Consider the following 17,488-nt stretch of genomic DNA (forward strand, 5'->3'; position numbering starts at 1 on the left):
ATTGTTACTCAGGGCCCCAGAAACTTTACTTAGGGCCACAGAATTTTTACTCAGGGACAGACAGAATTGTTACTGAGTGCCAGAGAATTGTTACTCAGGGACAGACAGAATTGTTACTGAGTGCCAGAGAATTGTTACTCAGGGACAGACAGAATTGTTACTGAGTGCCAGATAATTGTTACTCAGGGCCCCAGAAACTTTACTTAGGGCCACAGAATTTTTACTCAGGGACAGACAGAATTGTTACTGAGTGCCAGAGAATTGTTACTCAGGGACAGACAGAATTGTTACTGAGTGCCAGAGAATTGTTACTTAGGGCCACAGAAACTTTAATTAGGGCCACAGAATTTTTACTCAGGGACAGACAGAATTGTTACTGAGTGCCAGAGAATTGTTACTCAGGGACAGACAGAATTGTTACGGAGTGCCAGAGAATTGTTACTCAGGGACAGACAGAATTGTTACTGAGTGCCAGAGAATTGTTACTTAGGGCCACAGAAACTTTAATTAGGGCCACAGAATTTTTACTCAGGGACAGACAGAATTGTTACTGAGTGCCAGAGAATTGTTACTCAGGGACAGACAGAATTGTTACCGAGTGCCAGAGAATTGTTACTCAGGGACAGACAGAATTGTTACTGAGTGCCAGAGAATTGTTACTTAGGGCCACAGAAACTTTAATTAGGGCCACAGAATTTTTACTCAGGGACAGACAGAATTGTTACGGAGTGCCAGAGAATTGTTACTCAGGGACAGACAGAATTGTTACGGAGTGCCAGAGAATTGTTACTCAGGGCCACAGAAACTTTACTTAGGGCCACAGAATTTTTACTCAGGGACAGACAGAATTGTTACTGAGTGCCAGAGAATTGTTACTCAGGGACAGACAGAATTGTTACGGAGTGCCAGAGAATTGTTACTCAGGGACAGACAGAATTGTTACTGAGTGCCAGAGAATTGTTACTTAGGGCCACAGAAACTTTAATTAGGGCCACAGAATTTTTACTCAGGGACAGACAGAATTGTTACTGAGTGCCAGAGAATTGTTACTCAGGGACAGACAGAATTGTTACCGAGTGCCAGAGAATTGTTACTCAGGGACAGACAGAATTGTTACTGAGTGCCAGAGAATTGTTACTTAGGGCCACAGAAACTTTAATTAGGGCCACAGAATTTTTACTCAGGGACAGACAGAATTGTTACTGAGTGCCAGAGAATTGTTACTCAGGGACAGACAGAATTGTTACGGAGTGCCAGAGAATTGTTACTCAGGGCCACAGAAACTTTACTTAGGGCCAGAGAATTTTTACTCAGGGACAGACAGAATTGTTACTGAGTGCCAGAGAATTGTTACTCAGGGACAGACAGAATTGTTACGGAGTGCCAGATAATTGTTACTCAGGGCCCCAGAAACTTTACTTAGGGCCACAGAATTTTTACTCAGGGACAGACAGAATTGTTACTGAGTGCCAGAGAATTGTTACTCAGGGACAGACAGAATTGTTACTGAGTGCCAGAGAATTGTTACTTAGGGCCACAGAAACTTTACTTAGGGCCACAGAATTGTTTCTCGCACAGACACAGAATTGTTACTCGCACAGACACAGAATTGTTACTGAGGGCCACAGAACTGTTACTTGGGGCCACAGAAACGTTAATCAGGGACACAGAATTGTTACTGAGGGCCACAGAACTGTTACTTAGGGCCACAGAATTGTTACTCGCACAGACACAGAATTGTTACTCAGGGACACAGAATTGTTACTCAGGGACACATAATCGTTTAATTAAAGAGTATGTCAGACAACATGCAGAGGAGTGGCAGAGGAGGCAATGTTTTAGGAGCGAGCAGACGTGGCAGCAGAGGAAGGGGTCGAGGCAGCACTATTCGCAGCCAGAGGCCAGTGCTCCCGGTGTCATCCAGCGGTCGTGTCTCCACCGACAACCCTGCCGTCGTCGATTGGTTGGCTCGGTCGTCTTCCTCTTCCCAGGTCACCTCTGACACCTACAGCCAACGGTCGGTGGGTACGTCAGACACAACCGTTAGTTGGCATGGCCCGGGACCAAGCCCACTGAAATCACGTGTCCTCTACCTGCCCCTGTCCTTTGGTGTTCCCTCACCAAGCGAAGTATCGCATGCTGTGGGCTCAGCCCCACTGTACAGTGAGGAAGAGCTAACAGAGGGCGGTCAGGAACGGGGGGAGACATCCGCCTTTTCAGCAGCCAGGCGAAGAAGTAGTGGCGAGGAGAGTGGCTCGGTAGGTCTGTCTCCTGACCCAGACGCAGCCGAGGGGGCTAGTAGTGAGGCGGAGACCCTACTTGATGATGAGGAGGTTGATCGCACTTGGCAGCCTCGTCGTCATCAGGCAATTTCTTCCGCATCATCAGGAGAAGAGGGTGGCAGCTTGGCAGCGAGCAAAACAGTCGGTGGGTTGCCCAGGAGACAGCAGCAGGGTCGCAGCAGTGTCAGTGGAGCCAAACGGCCACGGAGTAGAGCACCAGCTCCACTGCAGCCTACCACCACGGCCAGTAGTGGTGCCGGTGTGCACGGAGGAAGCAGCAGTCAGCCAGTGAGGAGTATCGGGGGCAAAGTTTCCTACTCGGCGGTGTGGCAATTTTTCGTCAAGCCGCCCGAGGAAATAAACGTAGCCGTATGTCGACTATGTGGCCAGAAAGTCAAGCGTGGCCAGGGGGCCCATGTTGGGACTACAGCGTTGCGGCAGCATATGCAGCGTCGCCATTTGGTGGCCTGGGAAAACCGTGATAAAGATACGGCGGTTCTGCCCGCCCCAGCCCCCGCTCCATCACCCGCTCCGTTACTTGCTCCGTCACCCGACGTCAATCGCCCTCCATCAGCCAGTCAAGGCTCCAACACCTCTGCTTCCGCTCGTTCAGATGCTCCTTCTCCTGCTACTCCTCTTCACGGATTCCGTCAGCAGTCTTTCTTGGAATCCGTTTCCAAGAGACAACAGTTTGCGAGCACGCACCCGACGGTGCAAAAGCTGAACGTCCTCCTGTCCAAGTTGCTGGTGCTGCAGTCCCTCCCTTTCCAAGTGGTGGACTCAGCACCTTTCAGAGAAATGATGGCTTGTGCCGCGCCGCGGTGGAGAGTGCCAAGCCGTCATTTCTTCGCCAAAAAGGCAGTGCCAGCCCTGCATTCACATGTAGAAGACATGGTGGGCCAGTCTTTGAGCATGTCGGTCTCTGCCAAAGTGCACGGCAGCGCCGACGTGTGGAGCTGTAACTACGGTCAGGGACAGTACATGTCATTTACGGCCCACTGGGTGAACGTGGTGCCGTCACAGCCGCACCAGCAACTTGGACAGGTCACGCCGCTTTTGCCTCCACGTTTGCACGTCCTTGGTCCGGCAAAGATGTCCGCCTCTACCACCTCTTCTTCCGCCGTGTCCTCAGCCGCCACCCCCGTGCCAAGTCCCATTACCCGACCGGCATATCACATGTGCAGGGCGCAACGGTGTCACGCTGTTCTGCACCTGGTATGCCTTGGCGAACGTAGTCACACAGGGGAGGAACTTCTGAGTGTAATGAACAGAGAAATCGACAGATGGCTGTCTCCGCGCAAACTGAAAATCGGAACCATGTTGACCGACAACGGAAAGAACATGGTGTCTGCTCTGCGTCAAGGAAGGTTGTGCCATGCGCCATGCATGGCTCACGTGTTCAATCTGGTTGTCAAGCGGTTCTTAAAATCCACCATCCCACTGCAAGACATCCTTAAAATGTCACGTAAACTTTGCATGCATTTCAGCCATTCCTACACCGCAAAGCACACCCTCCTTGAGCTGCAGCGGCAGAACGGAATTCCACAGCATCGCCTGATCTGCGACGTTGCAACAAGGTGGAATTCAACCCTACACATGTTAGACCGCCTTTACGAACAGCGAAAGGCCATCACCGATTTCCTGATGTTACAAGCGGATAAAGGTACTCCCCTGTGTAACTTAGATGTCAGCCATTGGCAGCTCATGCGTGACACCTGCCGCTTGCTCAGGCCCTTTGAGGAGGCCACGCTATTCGTGAGTCGGCAGGACTATGGGATGAACGACGTCATTCCTCTGTTGCACGTCCTTGAACAAATGCTGTTAACAATGGCTGGTCAGGGTGCGGTAGATGTGGCGCACAGATCTCAACGCCACATGACCCCTGTGGGGGCAGGACAGGAAGAAGAGGAGGAGGTAGAGGAGGACATTTGTGCTCAGGAATTATTGAGTGAAATGGGTGGTTTTTCCACTCAGCGGACAGGAGTGGAGGAGCAGGAGCATCTGGTAGAGGAGGAGGAGGAGGAGACAGAGGACCCAGACGCACCGTGGCAGTATGCTGTGGAGATGGAGGCAGGGAGTCCCTCGCATTCCTTGGCACAAATGGCCCATAGCATGCTCGGTTGCTTGCGTAGCGACAGCCGAATAATAACCATCAGACAGAGGGATGACTTTTGGCTGTCCACCTTGTTGGACCCTCGCTACCGTTCCAAAATGGTGGCCTTTTTCACACCTGCTGAGAGGGAGGCCAAAATAACGTACTATAAAAACCACCTATGTAGTCAGCTGGTCTCTGCCTTTGTGCGCCAACGTCCATCCTCAGACACTGTGGGCCCTGTGCGCTCGCGTTCCGCTGCCATGGCAGCAGGGGAGGGGTGGGGTGGTAGGAGCAGTGGCAGCTCCACCAGCAGCAGCTGCCTCAGTCTGCAGTCGATGATGAGTAGCTTTCTTCACCAGCGCAGTGAGGAAACTACTAACCAGCCGCAGCAGCAGCAGCAGCATCAGGTGGACCTGGAGCAGGACCTCAAACAACAGGCTTGGGCCTACTTGGACAGAACCCTGCCAACCGAGGTAGACAATCCCCTTGACTACTGGGCAACGAAACTTGACCTTTGGCCCCAACTAGCTGAATTTGCCCTTGAAAGGCTGTCATGCCCAGCCAGTAGCGTGGCATCGGAGCGCGTGTTTAGTGCGGCAGGAGGTATTGTAACTCCGCGGAGGACACGACTGTCCACCCAAAGTGTGGAGAGACTCACGTTTGTGAAAATGAATCAGGCGTGGATTAGTCTGGATTTCAAACCACCAGTTCCTGACACAACTGACTAAATCCGCCATGAATCATGCCTCAAACATGTGCCACTTTGAGGTCTCCTCACACACTGCTGGTGTGTAGAATTTTTTGACATAGGGTGCTGGCAGATTATGGGCCTCCTATAACTGCTGACAGGCCCCTAATCTGCCATAGGCCCCTATATACCGCTTCCTCATGCTGCTGCCAGGTCCAGAGTCTCTCATGCCATGTGCCACTTTCAGGTCTCCTCACACTGCTGGTGTGTAGAATTTTTTTGACATAGGGTGCTGGCAGATTAAGGGCCTCCCATAGCTGCTGCCAGGCCCCTAATCTGCCATAGGCACCTATATACCGCCTCCTCATGCTGCTGCCAGGTCCAGAGTCTGTCATGGGTCCCTGTACGGCCTCCCATTGCTGCTGTCTCCATCGCCACACTCTGCCATGTGCCACTTTCAGGTCTCCTCACACACTGCTGGTGTGTAGAATTTTTTGACATAGGGTGCTGGCAGATTATGGGCCTCCCATTGCTGCTGCCAGGCCCCTAATCTGCCATAGGCCCCTATATACCGCCTCCTCATGCTGCTGCCAGGTCCAGAGTCTGTCATGGGTCCCTGTACGGCCTCCCATTGCTGCTGTCTCCATCGCCACACTCTGCCATGTGCCACTTTCAGGTCTCCTCACACACTGCTGGTGTGTAGAATTTTTTGACATAGGGTGCTGGCAGATTAAGGGCCTCCCATAGCTGCTGCCAGGCCCCTAATCTGCCATGGGCCCCTATATACCGCCTCCTCATGCTGCTGCCAGGTCCAGAGTCTGTCATGGGTCCCTGTACGGCCTCCCATTGCTGCTGTCTCCATCGCCACACTCTGCCATGTGCCACTTTCAGGTCTCCTCACACTGCTGGTGTGTTGAATTTTTTGACATAGGGTGCTGGCAGATTATGGGCCTCCTATAGCTGCTGCCAGGCCCCTAATCTGCCATAGGCCCCTATATACCGCTTCCTCATGCTGCTGCCAGGTCCAGAGTCTCTCATGCCATGTGCCACTTTCAGGTCTCCTCACACTGCTGGTGTGTAGAATTTTTTTGACATAGGGTGCTGGCAGATTAAGGGCCTCCCATAGCTGCTGCCAGGCCCCTAATCTGCCATGGGCCCCTATATACCGCCTCCTCATGCTGCTGCCAGGTCCAGAGTCTGTCATGGGTCCCTGTACGGCCTCCCATTGCTGCTGTCTCCATCGCCACACTCTGCCATGTGCCACTTTCAGGTCTCCTCACACACTGCTGGTGTGTAGAATTTTTTGACATAGGGTGCTGGCAGATTATGGGCCTCCCATTGCTGCTGCCAGGCCCCTAATCTGCCATAGGCCCCTATATACCGCTTCCTCATGCTGCTGCCAGGTCCAGAGTCTCTCATGCCATGTGCCACTTTCAGGTCTCCTCACACTGCTGGTGTGTAGAATGTTTTGACATAGGGTGCTGGCAGATTAAGGGCCTCCCATAGCTGCTGCCAGGCCCCTAATCTGCCATAGGCCCCTATATACCGCCTCCTCATGCTGCTGCCAGGTCCAGAGTCTGTCATGGGTCCCTGTACGGCCTCCCATTGCTGCTGTCTCCATCGCCACACTCTGCCATGTGCCACTTTCAGGTCTCCTCACACTGCTGGTGTGTTGAATTTTTTGACATAGGGTGCTGGCAGATTATGGGCCTCCTATAGCTGCTGCCAGGCCCCTAATCTGCCATAGGCCCCTATATACCGCTTCCTCATGCTGCTGCCAGGTCCAGAGTCTCTCATGCCATGTGCCACTTTCAGGTCTCCTCACACTGCTGGTGTGTAGAATTTTTTTGACATAGGGTGCTGGCAGATTAAGGGCCTCCCATAGCTGCTGCCAGGCCCCTAATCTGCCATGGGCCCCTATATACCGCCTCCTCATGCTGCTGCCAGGTCCAGAGTCTGTCATGGGTCCCTGTACGGCCTCCCATTGCTGCTGTCTCCATCGCCACACTCTGCCATGTGCCACTTTCAGGTCTCCTCACACACTGCTGGTGTGTAGAATTTTTTGACATAGGGTGCTGGCAGATTAAGGGCCTCCCATAGCTGCTGCCAGGCCCCTAATCTGCCATGGGCCCCTATATACCGCCTCCTCATGCTGCTGCCAGGTCCAGAGTCTGTCATGGGTCCCTGTACGGCCTCCCATTGCTGCTGTCTCCATCGCCACACTCTGCCATGTGCCACTTTCAGGTCTCCTCACACTGCTGGTGTGTTGAATTTTTTGACATAGGGTGCTGGCAGATTATGGGCCTCCTATAGCTGCTGCCAGGCCCCTAATCTGCCATAGGCCCCTATATACCGCTTCCTCATGCTGCTGCCAGGTCCAGAGTCTCTCATGCCATGTGCCACTTTCAGGTCTCCTCACACTGCTGGTGTGTAGAATTTTTTTGACATAGGGTGCTGGCAGATTAAGGGCCTCCCATAGCTGCTGCCAGGCCCCTAATCTGCCATGGGCCCCTATATACCGCCTCCTCATGCTGCTGCCAGGTCCAGAGTCTGTCATGGGTCCCTGTACGGCCTCCCATTGCTGCTGTCTCCATCGCCACACTCTGCCATGTGCCACTTTCAGGTCTCCTCACACACTGCTGGTGTGTAGAATTTTTTGACATAGGGTGCTGGCAGATTAAGGGCCTCCCATAGCTGCTGCCAGGCCCCTAATCTGCCATGGGCCCCTATATACCGCCTCCTCATGCTGCTGCCAGGTCCAGAGTCTGTCATGGGTCCCTGTACGGCCTCCCATTGCTGCTGTCTCCATCGCCACACTCTGCCATGTGCCACTTTCAGGTCTCCTCACACTGCTGGTGTGTTGAATTTTTTGACATAGGGTGCTGGCAGATTATGGGCCTCCTATAGCTGCTGCCAGGCCCCTAATCTGCCATAGGCCCCTATATACCGCTTCCTCATGCTGCTGCCAGGTCCAGAGTCTCTCATGCCATGTGCCACTTTCAGGTCTCCTCACACTGCTGGTGTGTAGAATTTTTTTGACATAGGGTGCTGGCAGATTAAGGGCCTCCCATAGCTGCTGCCAGGCCCCTAATCTGCCATGGGCCCCTATATACCGCCTCCTCATGCTGCTGCCAGGTCCAGAGTCTGTCATGGGTCCCTGTACGGCCTCCCATTGCTGCTGTCTCCATCGCCACACTCTGCTTTGTGCCACTTTCAGGTCTCCTCACACACTGCTGGTGTGTAGAATTTTTTGACATAGGGTGCTGGCAGATTATGGGCCTCCCATTGCTGCTGCCAGGCCCCTAATCTGCCATAGGCCCCTATATACCGCTTCCTCATGCTGCTGCCAGGTCCAGAGTCTCTCATGCCATGTGCCACTTTCAGGTCTCCTCACACTGCTGGTGTGTAGAATTTTTTGACATAGGGTGCTGGCAGATTAAGGGCCTCCCATAGCTGCTGCCAGGCCCCTAATCTGCCATGGGCCCCTATATACCGCCTCCTCATGCTGCTGCCAGGTCCAGAGTCTGTCATGGGTCCCTGTACGGCCTCCCATTGCTGCTGTCTCCATCGCCACACTCTGCCATGTGCCACTTTCAGGTCTCCTCACACTGCTGGTGTGTTGAATTTTTTGACATAGGGTGCTGGCAGATTATGGGCCTCCTATAGCTGCTGCCAGGCCCCTAATCTGCCATAGGCCCCTATATACCGCTTCCTCATGCTGCTGCCAGGTCCAGAGTCTCTCATGCCATGTGCCACTTTCAGGTCTCCTCACACTGCTGGTGTGTAGAATTTTTTTGACATAGGGTGCTGGCAGATTAAGGGCCTCCCATAGCTGCTGCCAGGCCCCTAATCTGCCATGGGCCCCTATATACCGCCTCCTCATGCTGCTGCCAGGTCCAGAGTCTGTCATGGGTCCCTGTACGGCCTCCCATTGCTGCTGTCTCCATCGCCACACTCTGCCATGTGCCACTTTCAGGTCTCCTCACACACTGCTGGTGTGTAGAATTTTTTGACATAGGGTGCTGGCAGATTAAGGGCCTCCCATAGCTGCTGCCAGGCCCCTAATCTGCCATGGGCCCCTATATACCGCCTCCTCATGCTGCTGCCAGGTCCAGAGTCTGTCATGGGTCCCTGTACGGCCTCCCATTGCTGCTGTCTCCATCGCCACACTCTGCCATGTGCCACTTTCAGGTCTCCTCACACTGCTGGTGTGTTGAATTTTTTGACATAGGGTGCTGGCAGATTATGGGCCTCCTATAGCTGCTGCCAGGCCCCTAATCTGCCATAGGCCCCTATATACCGCTTCCTCATGCTGCTGCCAGGTCCAGAGTCTCTCATGCCATGTGCCACTTTCAGGTCTCCTCACACTGCTGGTGTGTAGAATTTTTTTGACATAGGGTGCTGGCAGATTAAGGGCCTCCCATAGCTGCTGCCAGGCCCCTAATCTGCCATGGGCCCCTATATACCGCCTCCTCATGCTGCTGCCAGGTCCAGAGTCTGTCATGGGTCCCTGTACGGCCTCCCATTGCTGCTGTCTCCATCGCCACACTCTGCCATGTGCCACTTTCAGGTCTCCTCACACACTGCTGGTGTGTAGAATTTTTTGACATAGGGTGCTGGCAGATTATGGGCCTCCCATTGCTGCTGCCAGGCCCCTAATCTGCCATAGGCCCCTATATACCGCTTCCTCATGCTGCTGCCAGGTCCAGAGTCTCTCATGCCATGTGCCACTTTCAGGTCTCCTCACACTGCTGGTGTGTAGAATTTTTTGACATAGGGTGCTGGCAGATTAAGGGCCTCCCATAGCTGCTGCCAGGCCCCTAATCTGCCATAGGCCCCTATATACCGCCTCCTCATGCTGCTGCCAGGTCCAGAGTCTGTCATGGGTCCCTGTACGGCCTCCCATTGCTGCTGTCTCCATCGCCACACTCTGCCATGTGCCACTTTCAGGTCTCCTCACACTGCTGGTGTGTTGAATTTTTTGACATAGGGTGCTGGCAGATTATGGGCCTCCTATAGCTGCTGCCAGGCCCCTAATCTGCCATGGGCCCCTATATACCGCCTCCTCATGCTGCTGCCAGGTCCAGAGTCTGTCATGGGTCCCTGTACGGCCTCCCATTGCTGCTGTCTCCATCGCCACACTCTGCCATGTGCCACTTTCAGGTCTCCTCACACACTGCTGGTGTGTAGAATTTTTTGACATAGGGTGCTGGCAGATTATGGGCCTCCCATTGCTGCTGCCAGGCCCCTAATCTGCCATAGGCCCCTATATACCGCTTCCTCATGCTGCTGCCAGGTCCAGAGTCTCTCATGCCATGTGCCACTTTCAGGTCTCCTCACACTGCTGGTGTGTAGAATTTTTTGACATAGGGTGCTGGCAGATTAAGGGCCTCCCATAGCTGCTGCCAGGCCCCTAATCTGCCATGGGCCCCTATATACCGCCTCCTCATGCTGCTGCCAGGTCCAGAGTCTGTCATGGGTCCCTGTACGGCCTCCCATTGCTGCTGTCTCCATCGCCACACTCTGCCATGTGCCACTTTCAGGTCTCCTCACACTGCTGGTGTGTTGAATTTTTTGACATAGGGTGCTGGCAGATTATGGGCCTCCTATAGCTGCTGCCAGGCCCCTAATCTGCCATGGGCCCCTATATACCGCCTCCTCATGCTGCTGCCAGGTCCAGAGTCTGTCATGGGTCCCTGTACGGCCTCCCATTGCTGCTGTCTCCATCGCCACACTCTGCCATGTGCCACTTTCAGGTCTCCTCACACACTGCTGGTGTGTAGAATTTTTTGACATAGGGTGCTGGCAGATTAAGGGCCTCCCATAGCTGCTGCCAGGCCCCTAATCTGCCATAGGCCCCTATATACCGCCTCCTCATGCTGCTGCCAGGTCCAGAGTCTGTCATGGGTCCCTGTACGGCCTCCCATTGCTGCTGTCTCCATCGCCACACTCTGCCATGTGCCACTTTCAGGTCTCCTCACACACTGCTGGTGTGTTGAATTTTTTGACATAGGGTGCTGGCAGATTATGGGCCTCCTATAGCTGCTGCCAGGCCCCTAATCTGCCATAGGCCCCTATATACCGCTTCCTCATGCTGCTGCCAGGTCCAGAGTCTCTCATGCCATGTGCCACTTTCAGGTCTCCTCACACTGCTGGTGTGTAGAATTTTTTTGACATAGGGTGCTGGCAGATTATGGGCCTCCTATAGCTGCTGCCAGGCCCCTAATCTGCCATAGGCCCCTATATACCGCCTCCTCATGCTGCTGCCAGGTCCAGAGTCTGTCATGGGTCCCTGTACGGCCTCCCATTGCTGCTGTCTCCATCGCCACACTCTGCCATGTGCCACTTTCAGGTCTCCTCACACACTGCTGGTGTGTATAATTTTTTGACATAGGGTGCTGGCAGATTACGGGCCTCCCATAGCTGCTGCCAGGCCCCTAATCTGCCATGGGCCCCTATACCGACTCCTCATGCTGTGACGTTGCAACAAGGTGGAATTCAACCCTACATATGTTAGACCGCCTTTACGAACAGCAAAAGGCCATCACAGATTTCCTGATGTTAAAAGCGGATAAAGGTATTCCCTGTGTAACTTAGATGTCAGCCATTGGCAGCTCATGCGTGACACCTGCGCTTGCTCAGGCCCTTTGAGGAGGCCACGCTATTCGTGAGTCGGCAGGACTATGGGATGAACGACGTCATTCCTCTGTTGCACGTCCTGGAACAAATGCTGTTAACAATGGCTGGTCAGGGTGCGGTAGACGTGGCGCACAGATCTCAACGCCACATGACCCCTGTGGGGGCAGGACAGGAAGAAGAGGAGGAGGTAGAGGAGGACATTGGTGCTCAGGAATTATTGAGTGAAATGGGTGGTTTTTCCACTCAGCGGACAGGAGTGGAGGAGCAGGAGCATCTGGTAGAGGAGGAGGAGGAGGAGACAGAGGACCCAGACGCACCGTGGCAGTATGCTGTGGAGATGGAGGCAGGGAGTCCCTCGCATTCCTTGGCACAAATGGCCCATAGCATGCTCGGTTGCTTGCGTAGCGACAGCCGAATAATAACCATCAGACAGAGGGATGACTTTTGGCTGTCCACCTTGTTGGACCCTCGCTACCGTTCCAAAATGGTGGCCTTTTTCACACCTGCTGAGAGGGAGGCCAAAATAACGTACTATAAAAACCACCTATGTAGTCAGCTGGTCTCTGCCTGTCTGCGCCAACGTCCATCCTCAGACACTGTGGGCCCTGTGCGCTCGCGTTCCGCTGCCATGGCAGCAGGGGAGGGGTGGGGTGGTAGGAGCAGTGGCAGCTCCACCAGCAGCGGCTGCCTCAGTCTGCAGTCGATGATGAGTAGCTTTCTTCACCAGCGCAGTGAGGAAACTACTAACCAGCCGCAGCAGCAGCAGCAGCAGCAGCATCAGGTGGACCTGGAGCAGGACCTCAAACAACAGGCTTAGGCCTACTTGGACAGCACCCTGCCAACCGAGGTAGACAATCCCCTTGACTACTGGGCAACGAAACTTGACCTTTGGCCCCAACTAGCTGAATTTGCCCTTGAAAGGCTGTCATGCCCGGCCAGTAGCGTGGCATCGGAGCGCGTGTTTAGTGCGGCAGGAGGTATTGCAACTCCGCGGAGGACACGACTGTCCACCCAAAGTGTGGAGAGACTGACGTTTGTGAAAATGAATCAGGCGTGGATTAGTCTGGATTTCAAACCACCAGTTCCTGACACAACTGACTAAATCCGCCATGAATCATGCCCCAAACATGTGCCACTTTCAGGTCTCCTCACACTGCTGGTGTGTTCCATTTTTTGTCATAGGGTGCTGGCAGATTACGGGCCTCCCATAGCTGCTGCCAGGCCCCTAATCTGCCATGGGCCCCTATACCGCCTCCTCATGCTGCTGCCAAGTCCAGAGTCTCTCATGGGTCCCTGTACGGCCTCCCATTGCTGCTGTCTCCATCGCCACACTCTGCCATGTGCCACTTTCAGGTCTCCTCACACTGCTGGTGTATTCCATTTTTTGTCATAGGGTGCTGGCAGATTACGGGCCTCCCATAGCTGCTGCCAGGCCCCTAATCTGCCATGGGCCCCTATACCGCCTCCTCATGCTGCTGCCAGGTCCAGAGTGTGTCATGGGTCCCTGTACGGCCTCCCATTGCTGCTGTCTCCATCGCCACACTCTGCCATGTGCCACTTTCAGGTCTCCTCACACTGCTGGTGGGTTCCATTTTTTGTCATAGGGTGCTGGCAGATTACGGGCCTCCCATAGCTGCTGCCAGGCCCCTAATCTGCCATGGGCCCCCGTACCGACTCCTCATGCTGCTGCCAGGCCCGTAATCTGTCATGGGCCCCTGTTGTCGCTTGTTGGCATATTCCGCTCGTTCAGATGCTCCTTCTCCTGCTACTCCTCTTCACGGATCTTTCTTGGAATCCGTTTCCAAGAGACAACAGTTTGCGAGCACGCACCAGACGGTGCAGAAACTGAACGTCCTCCTGTCCAAGTTGCTGCTGCCAGGCTTGTAATCTGTCATGCGCCCCTGTACCGCCTCCTCATGCTGCTGCCAGGTCCAGAGTGTGTCATGGGCCCCCGTACCGACTCCAAATGCTGCTGCCAGGCCCGTAATCTGTCATGGGCCCCTGTACCACCTCCCCATGCTGCTGCCAGGTCCAGATTGTGTCATGGGTCCCTGTACGGCCTCCCATTGCTGCTGCCAGGCCTGTAATCTGCCATGGGCCCCCCTACCGACTCCTCATGCTGCTGCCAGGCCCGTAATCTGCCATGGGCCCCTGTACCGCCTCCTCATGCTGCTGCCAGGTCCAGAGTGTGTCATGGGTCCCTGTACGGCCTCCCATTGCTGCTGTCTCTATCGCCACACTCTGCCATGTGCCACTTTCAGGTCTCCTCACACTGCTGGTGGTTTCCATTTTTGTCATAGGGTGCTGCATGGCCTCCCATTGCTGCTGCCTCCACCGCCACACTGTGGCTCCACACTCTGGTTTTGGCCCCGTGACTGGCCAAATGAGTGAAGTGTGCGGTGATTCTAAGATCGACGGCACTCATCTGCATGTCATACTGCCTGACAGTATTATTTCTCTTCCCCAGCAGACTCCAAGGGCATTTAAATTAAAGGTACAGTGTTCAGCACTAATATTAAGTCTCTCTGAAGCCTAGAAACACCCTTTTTTAAGTTAAATTCACAGCGAATATATTCGACTCGAATCGAATTTTTTCTACGAATTCGCCGAATCAGTCGAATCGAATTTTTGAATACTTCGCTCATCTCTAATTAAGACCTTTGTACAGGGTGTATTTTATGTTGCTCCCCCTGTACGATCACCTTTGTCTTCGTGGGATCTCAACTTTGCTCTCTTGGCACTCCTAAAACTGCCTTATGAACCTATCGGGGATATCCCCCTTTCCTCTGTTACTCATAAGGTTGTTTTCTTGTTGCCAACCACCTCTGTGAGGCATGTGTCTGAACTGATGGCCTTGACCTGTAAGGCACCATTCTACACAGGGACATGGTGGTGTTGAGACCCAGAGGCTCTTTTCACCGTTCACTTCAGCCAGTCGCTCTATCCAATTGCAGTTCATCAGAAGAGTTCCTTTCATTGTGTGGATGTATTCCATGCTGTGTGGGTTTACCTCACAGCTACTGCTTCCAATGTCAATTCTGACTCTCTATTTGTCATTCCTCATGGTCTCTGCACTAATTCTTGGTGGCTCAGACAGTTTATCATTCAATATTACAGTATAATGTTATGGATTGGGTTTCATTCATTTCTTTCCAGCCACACTCTACTGGATCTGTAAGTGCCTCTTGAGCTTTTTGGCATCAGGCAACTGTTTCCTCAATTTAGTGAAAAATGGGACTGCACATCAGTAGTGAACTAAACCAGGGTTCTCCAAAACTTCTAAACAAAGGGCCAGTTTACTGCCCTGTAGACTTTAGTGGGTCTGGACTGTGGCCCATGAGAGTAGAAAAAGGTACCAGGGAAAAGAATAGTGCCCCATCAATGTCAGTGAAAAAAATAGTATCCCACTTTTTTTTTTTTTTATGGTTGAACTGGATGGACTTTTTTCAGCCAGACTAACTATGTAACCTTTGGTGTCAGTGGAGGAATAGTGCCTCATCACTGATGTCAGTTGGAAGAATAGCACCTCATCACTGGTGTCCGTGGGAGGAACAGTACCACATGTTTGGTGTCAATGAGAGGAATAGTGCCCCATATTAGTGGGATAAGGGTCAAACAAAGGCAAGCAAAGGGCCACATCCAGCCTGTAGGCTGCAGTTTGGAGACCACTGAACTAAACTAAAGCTGCAAGAATGAACGTGAAAAACCACTCCGCATATGTGTATAAAAAAATGCTGTGCTGAATCATATACATATACATATATGCAGTATATCATTCTGACATCATGCCTCTGATGACATCAGAGTGACGAATTGCATAGGACGTGACCTAAGGCATGGCTTGGTAGCACTCTGCTATATAGAGGTTTCCATGCAGCCAGAGGTATTTGTATATTCCTGCTGTTACAGCCATCTACCTGAGCAGCATTGCAATGGCTTTAAAGTGATATTGGGATTTTATTCAGTTATAACTTGACCTTTCTTTCTTTTCTTCATAAAAATACCGCAGTGAACAATATGTCAGTTTTTGTATCCTTTTTGAGCACTCATTCGTGCTTTATCAGAGGATTGCTGGATTTCCCAAGTGAAAGTTCTAGGGAGGATTGCTTGAGCCCAAAAAGAGTCCAACTGGGTTTATGGAGTCCGATTGATTTGATTAAAGGTGAAATAGGATTTTTGTAATGAGGTTCAATCCATAAGTTGAAGGTGTGCCCAAAAGGGGTTTGGTGGAGGTGCCTGCTATTACACAATCTGATCTCCCTGAATTGTCTATGTGGACTTGATCACGATTGGTGGATTCTATCTCAGTTTTATTCACAGTCATTAATATGAAGGACTGTTATGCAGAGATCTTGAGTTATAACTAAACATGTCTATAGTTAGCACTAGTTAGTTAGTTTTGGTATATGAAACAACACAGTATATTTTTATACACATACATTATTTCCTAGATTTTCAAGGCTACCACCTGATCTTCTATGCTCACATTCTCTATTTTCTACCAGGGAATGTTCAGGCCTCATCTGATGCCAGCTTTTGGTGTAAGGTCCTCCAGACAGCTATTTGAGCTGCAAGCAGCCCCAGTTCTCTATGTTCTGCACAACCTGTTGGGTGTTGTGTTGTGGTTGCACACCCCTCCATTGGACTGCTTTTAGATGTCCCAGTGCTCTGAATCATGTGCCCCTCAAGATAACTGGATGTTTGTACACACTGTAAAATGCAAAACGGAGGCATACTGGGAGCATTAGGGTTTATACCAGCATTGCTCTTTACTTGCAAGTGTCCAAAGCATGCAGTATAACTCACTTGTCTCTGAATCCTGTGTCTCTCAATGAACTCCAAGAAATGGATTTTAGGGCACATAAAAGCTTCAATTTTAGGGTTTATTTGCTGAACAGGACAATTGTGCGGAGTAAATTGGCATTTTCATATTTGCCTGTACTCCTTTTTTAAGTTATAAAGTGATGGTCTCACCTTTGCCCAGCGTATCTTTTCTATGAGATCCCCCAGGTTGCGTTTGATGGGAATGTAGTGCTTCCCTGGCTTTAGTGCACTGTAGAAGTGTTCATAGTAGGATGAAGATTGTTTAAGCACCAGGCTGTCACCCAGCATGAGATAAGGGAATCGGTATGCTGCCACTGTTCCATCCACATTCACCTGGTACTTGTACTGTGAAAACACAAGATTCAGATTTGACAAACAAAACAATATTTACATCTCTGCCTTTATCAAACTGGTCAATGCAACTGTGTGAATTACAGAATACTTTTGCCTTTCTTCTATTTAAAAGCAATCTCGCAGAAAATAGTTTAGCTTAAAGTGGAACCAAACTCAAAAAATGAAGATTTGCTATAAGGAAACATCTTATAAGCTTGTAAGGAACATCTAGAAATGTAAATTGTGCTTAACAGTACCCCGAAAAATTTACATTTTGTCTGGAATTCCTCCCAAATAATAGCAGTTCACCACCTGGTTATGTGAGTATGCCTTGGCACTCCTGTACCTACAGCCTTAAAGCTGTACCTACAAGCCTTGAAGCTGTATATCTGCAGTGTGAAATCTAAAGCACTGCTGTTGCTGACTGCTAGTATTATCAGATTTGTATTGATATTTGGTGATTTCACTGCTGTGCTGTGCACTGTTCTCTTTGCTGGAGACTGACCTGAGGAAGCAAAGCCCTGTCTCTACTGATATGGCTGCCAAAGCACAAAACATGATAAGCCAGTACTGAGGAAAGATAATCTAAAGGTAGACCACAGACAATACTAGTGACTAGTCCTTTGA

The 17,488-nt window shown here is 51.7% G+C and overlaps 1 protein-coding gene and 1 long non-coding RNA gene across 2 annotated transcripts in view; one reads left to right on the forward strand and one right to left on the reverse strand.

Moving 5' to 3' along the window:
• The window catches only part of LOC149470213 (uncharacterized), a 179,264-nt gene that overhangs the window by 160,855 nt on the left and 921 nt on the right, over window positions 1-17,488 (forward strand). The gene's annotated exons all lie outside the window — the stretch shown is intronic.
• POGLUT3 (protein O-glucosyltransferase 3) overlaps window positions 1-17,488 on the reverse strand; it is a 65,614-nt gene that overhangs the window by 13,775 nt on the left and 34,351 nt on the right. Inside the window, exon 6 of the mRNA XM_089666064.1 lies at window positions 16,679-16,873. Within this exon, the coding sequence (XP_089522190.1) occupies window positions 16,679-16,873 (195 nt within the window). The remainder of the gene's footprint in view (window positions 1-16,678; window positions 16,874-17,488) is intronic.

The sequence above is a fragment of the Staurois parvus genome, unplaced genomic scaffold, assembly GCF_062004578.1.
Source record: "Staurois parvus isolate SC_StPar_1 unplaced genomic scaffold, SC_StPar_1.0 ptg000050l, whole genome shotgun sequence".
NCBI classification, from domain to species: Eukaryota; Metazoa; Chordata; class Amphibia; order Anura; family Ranidae; genus Staurois; species Staurois parvus.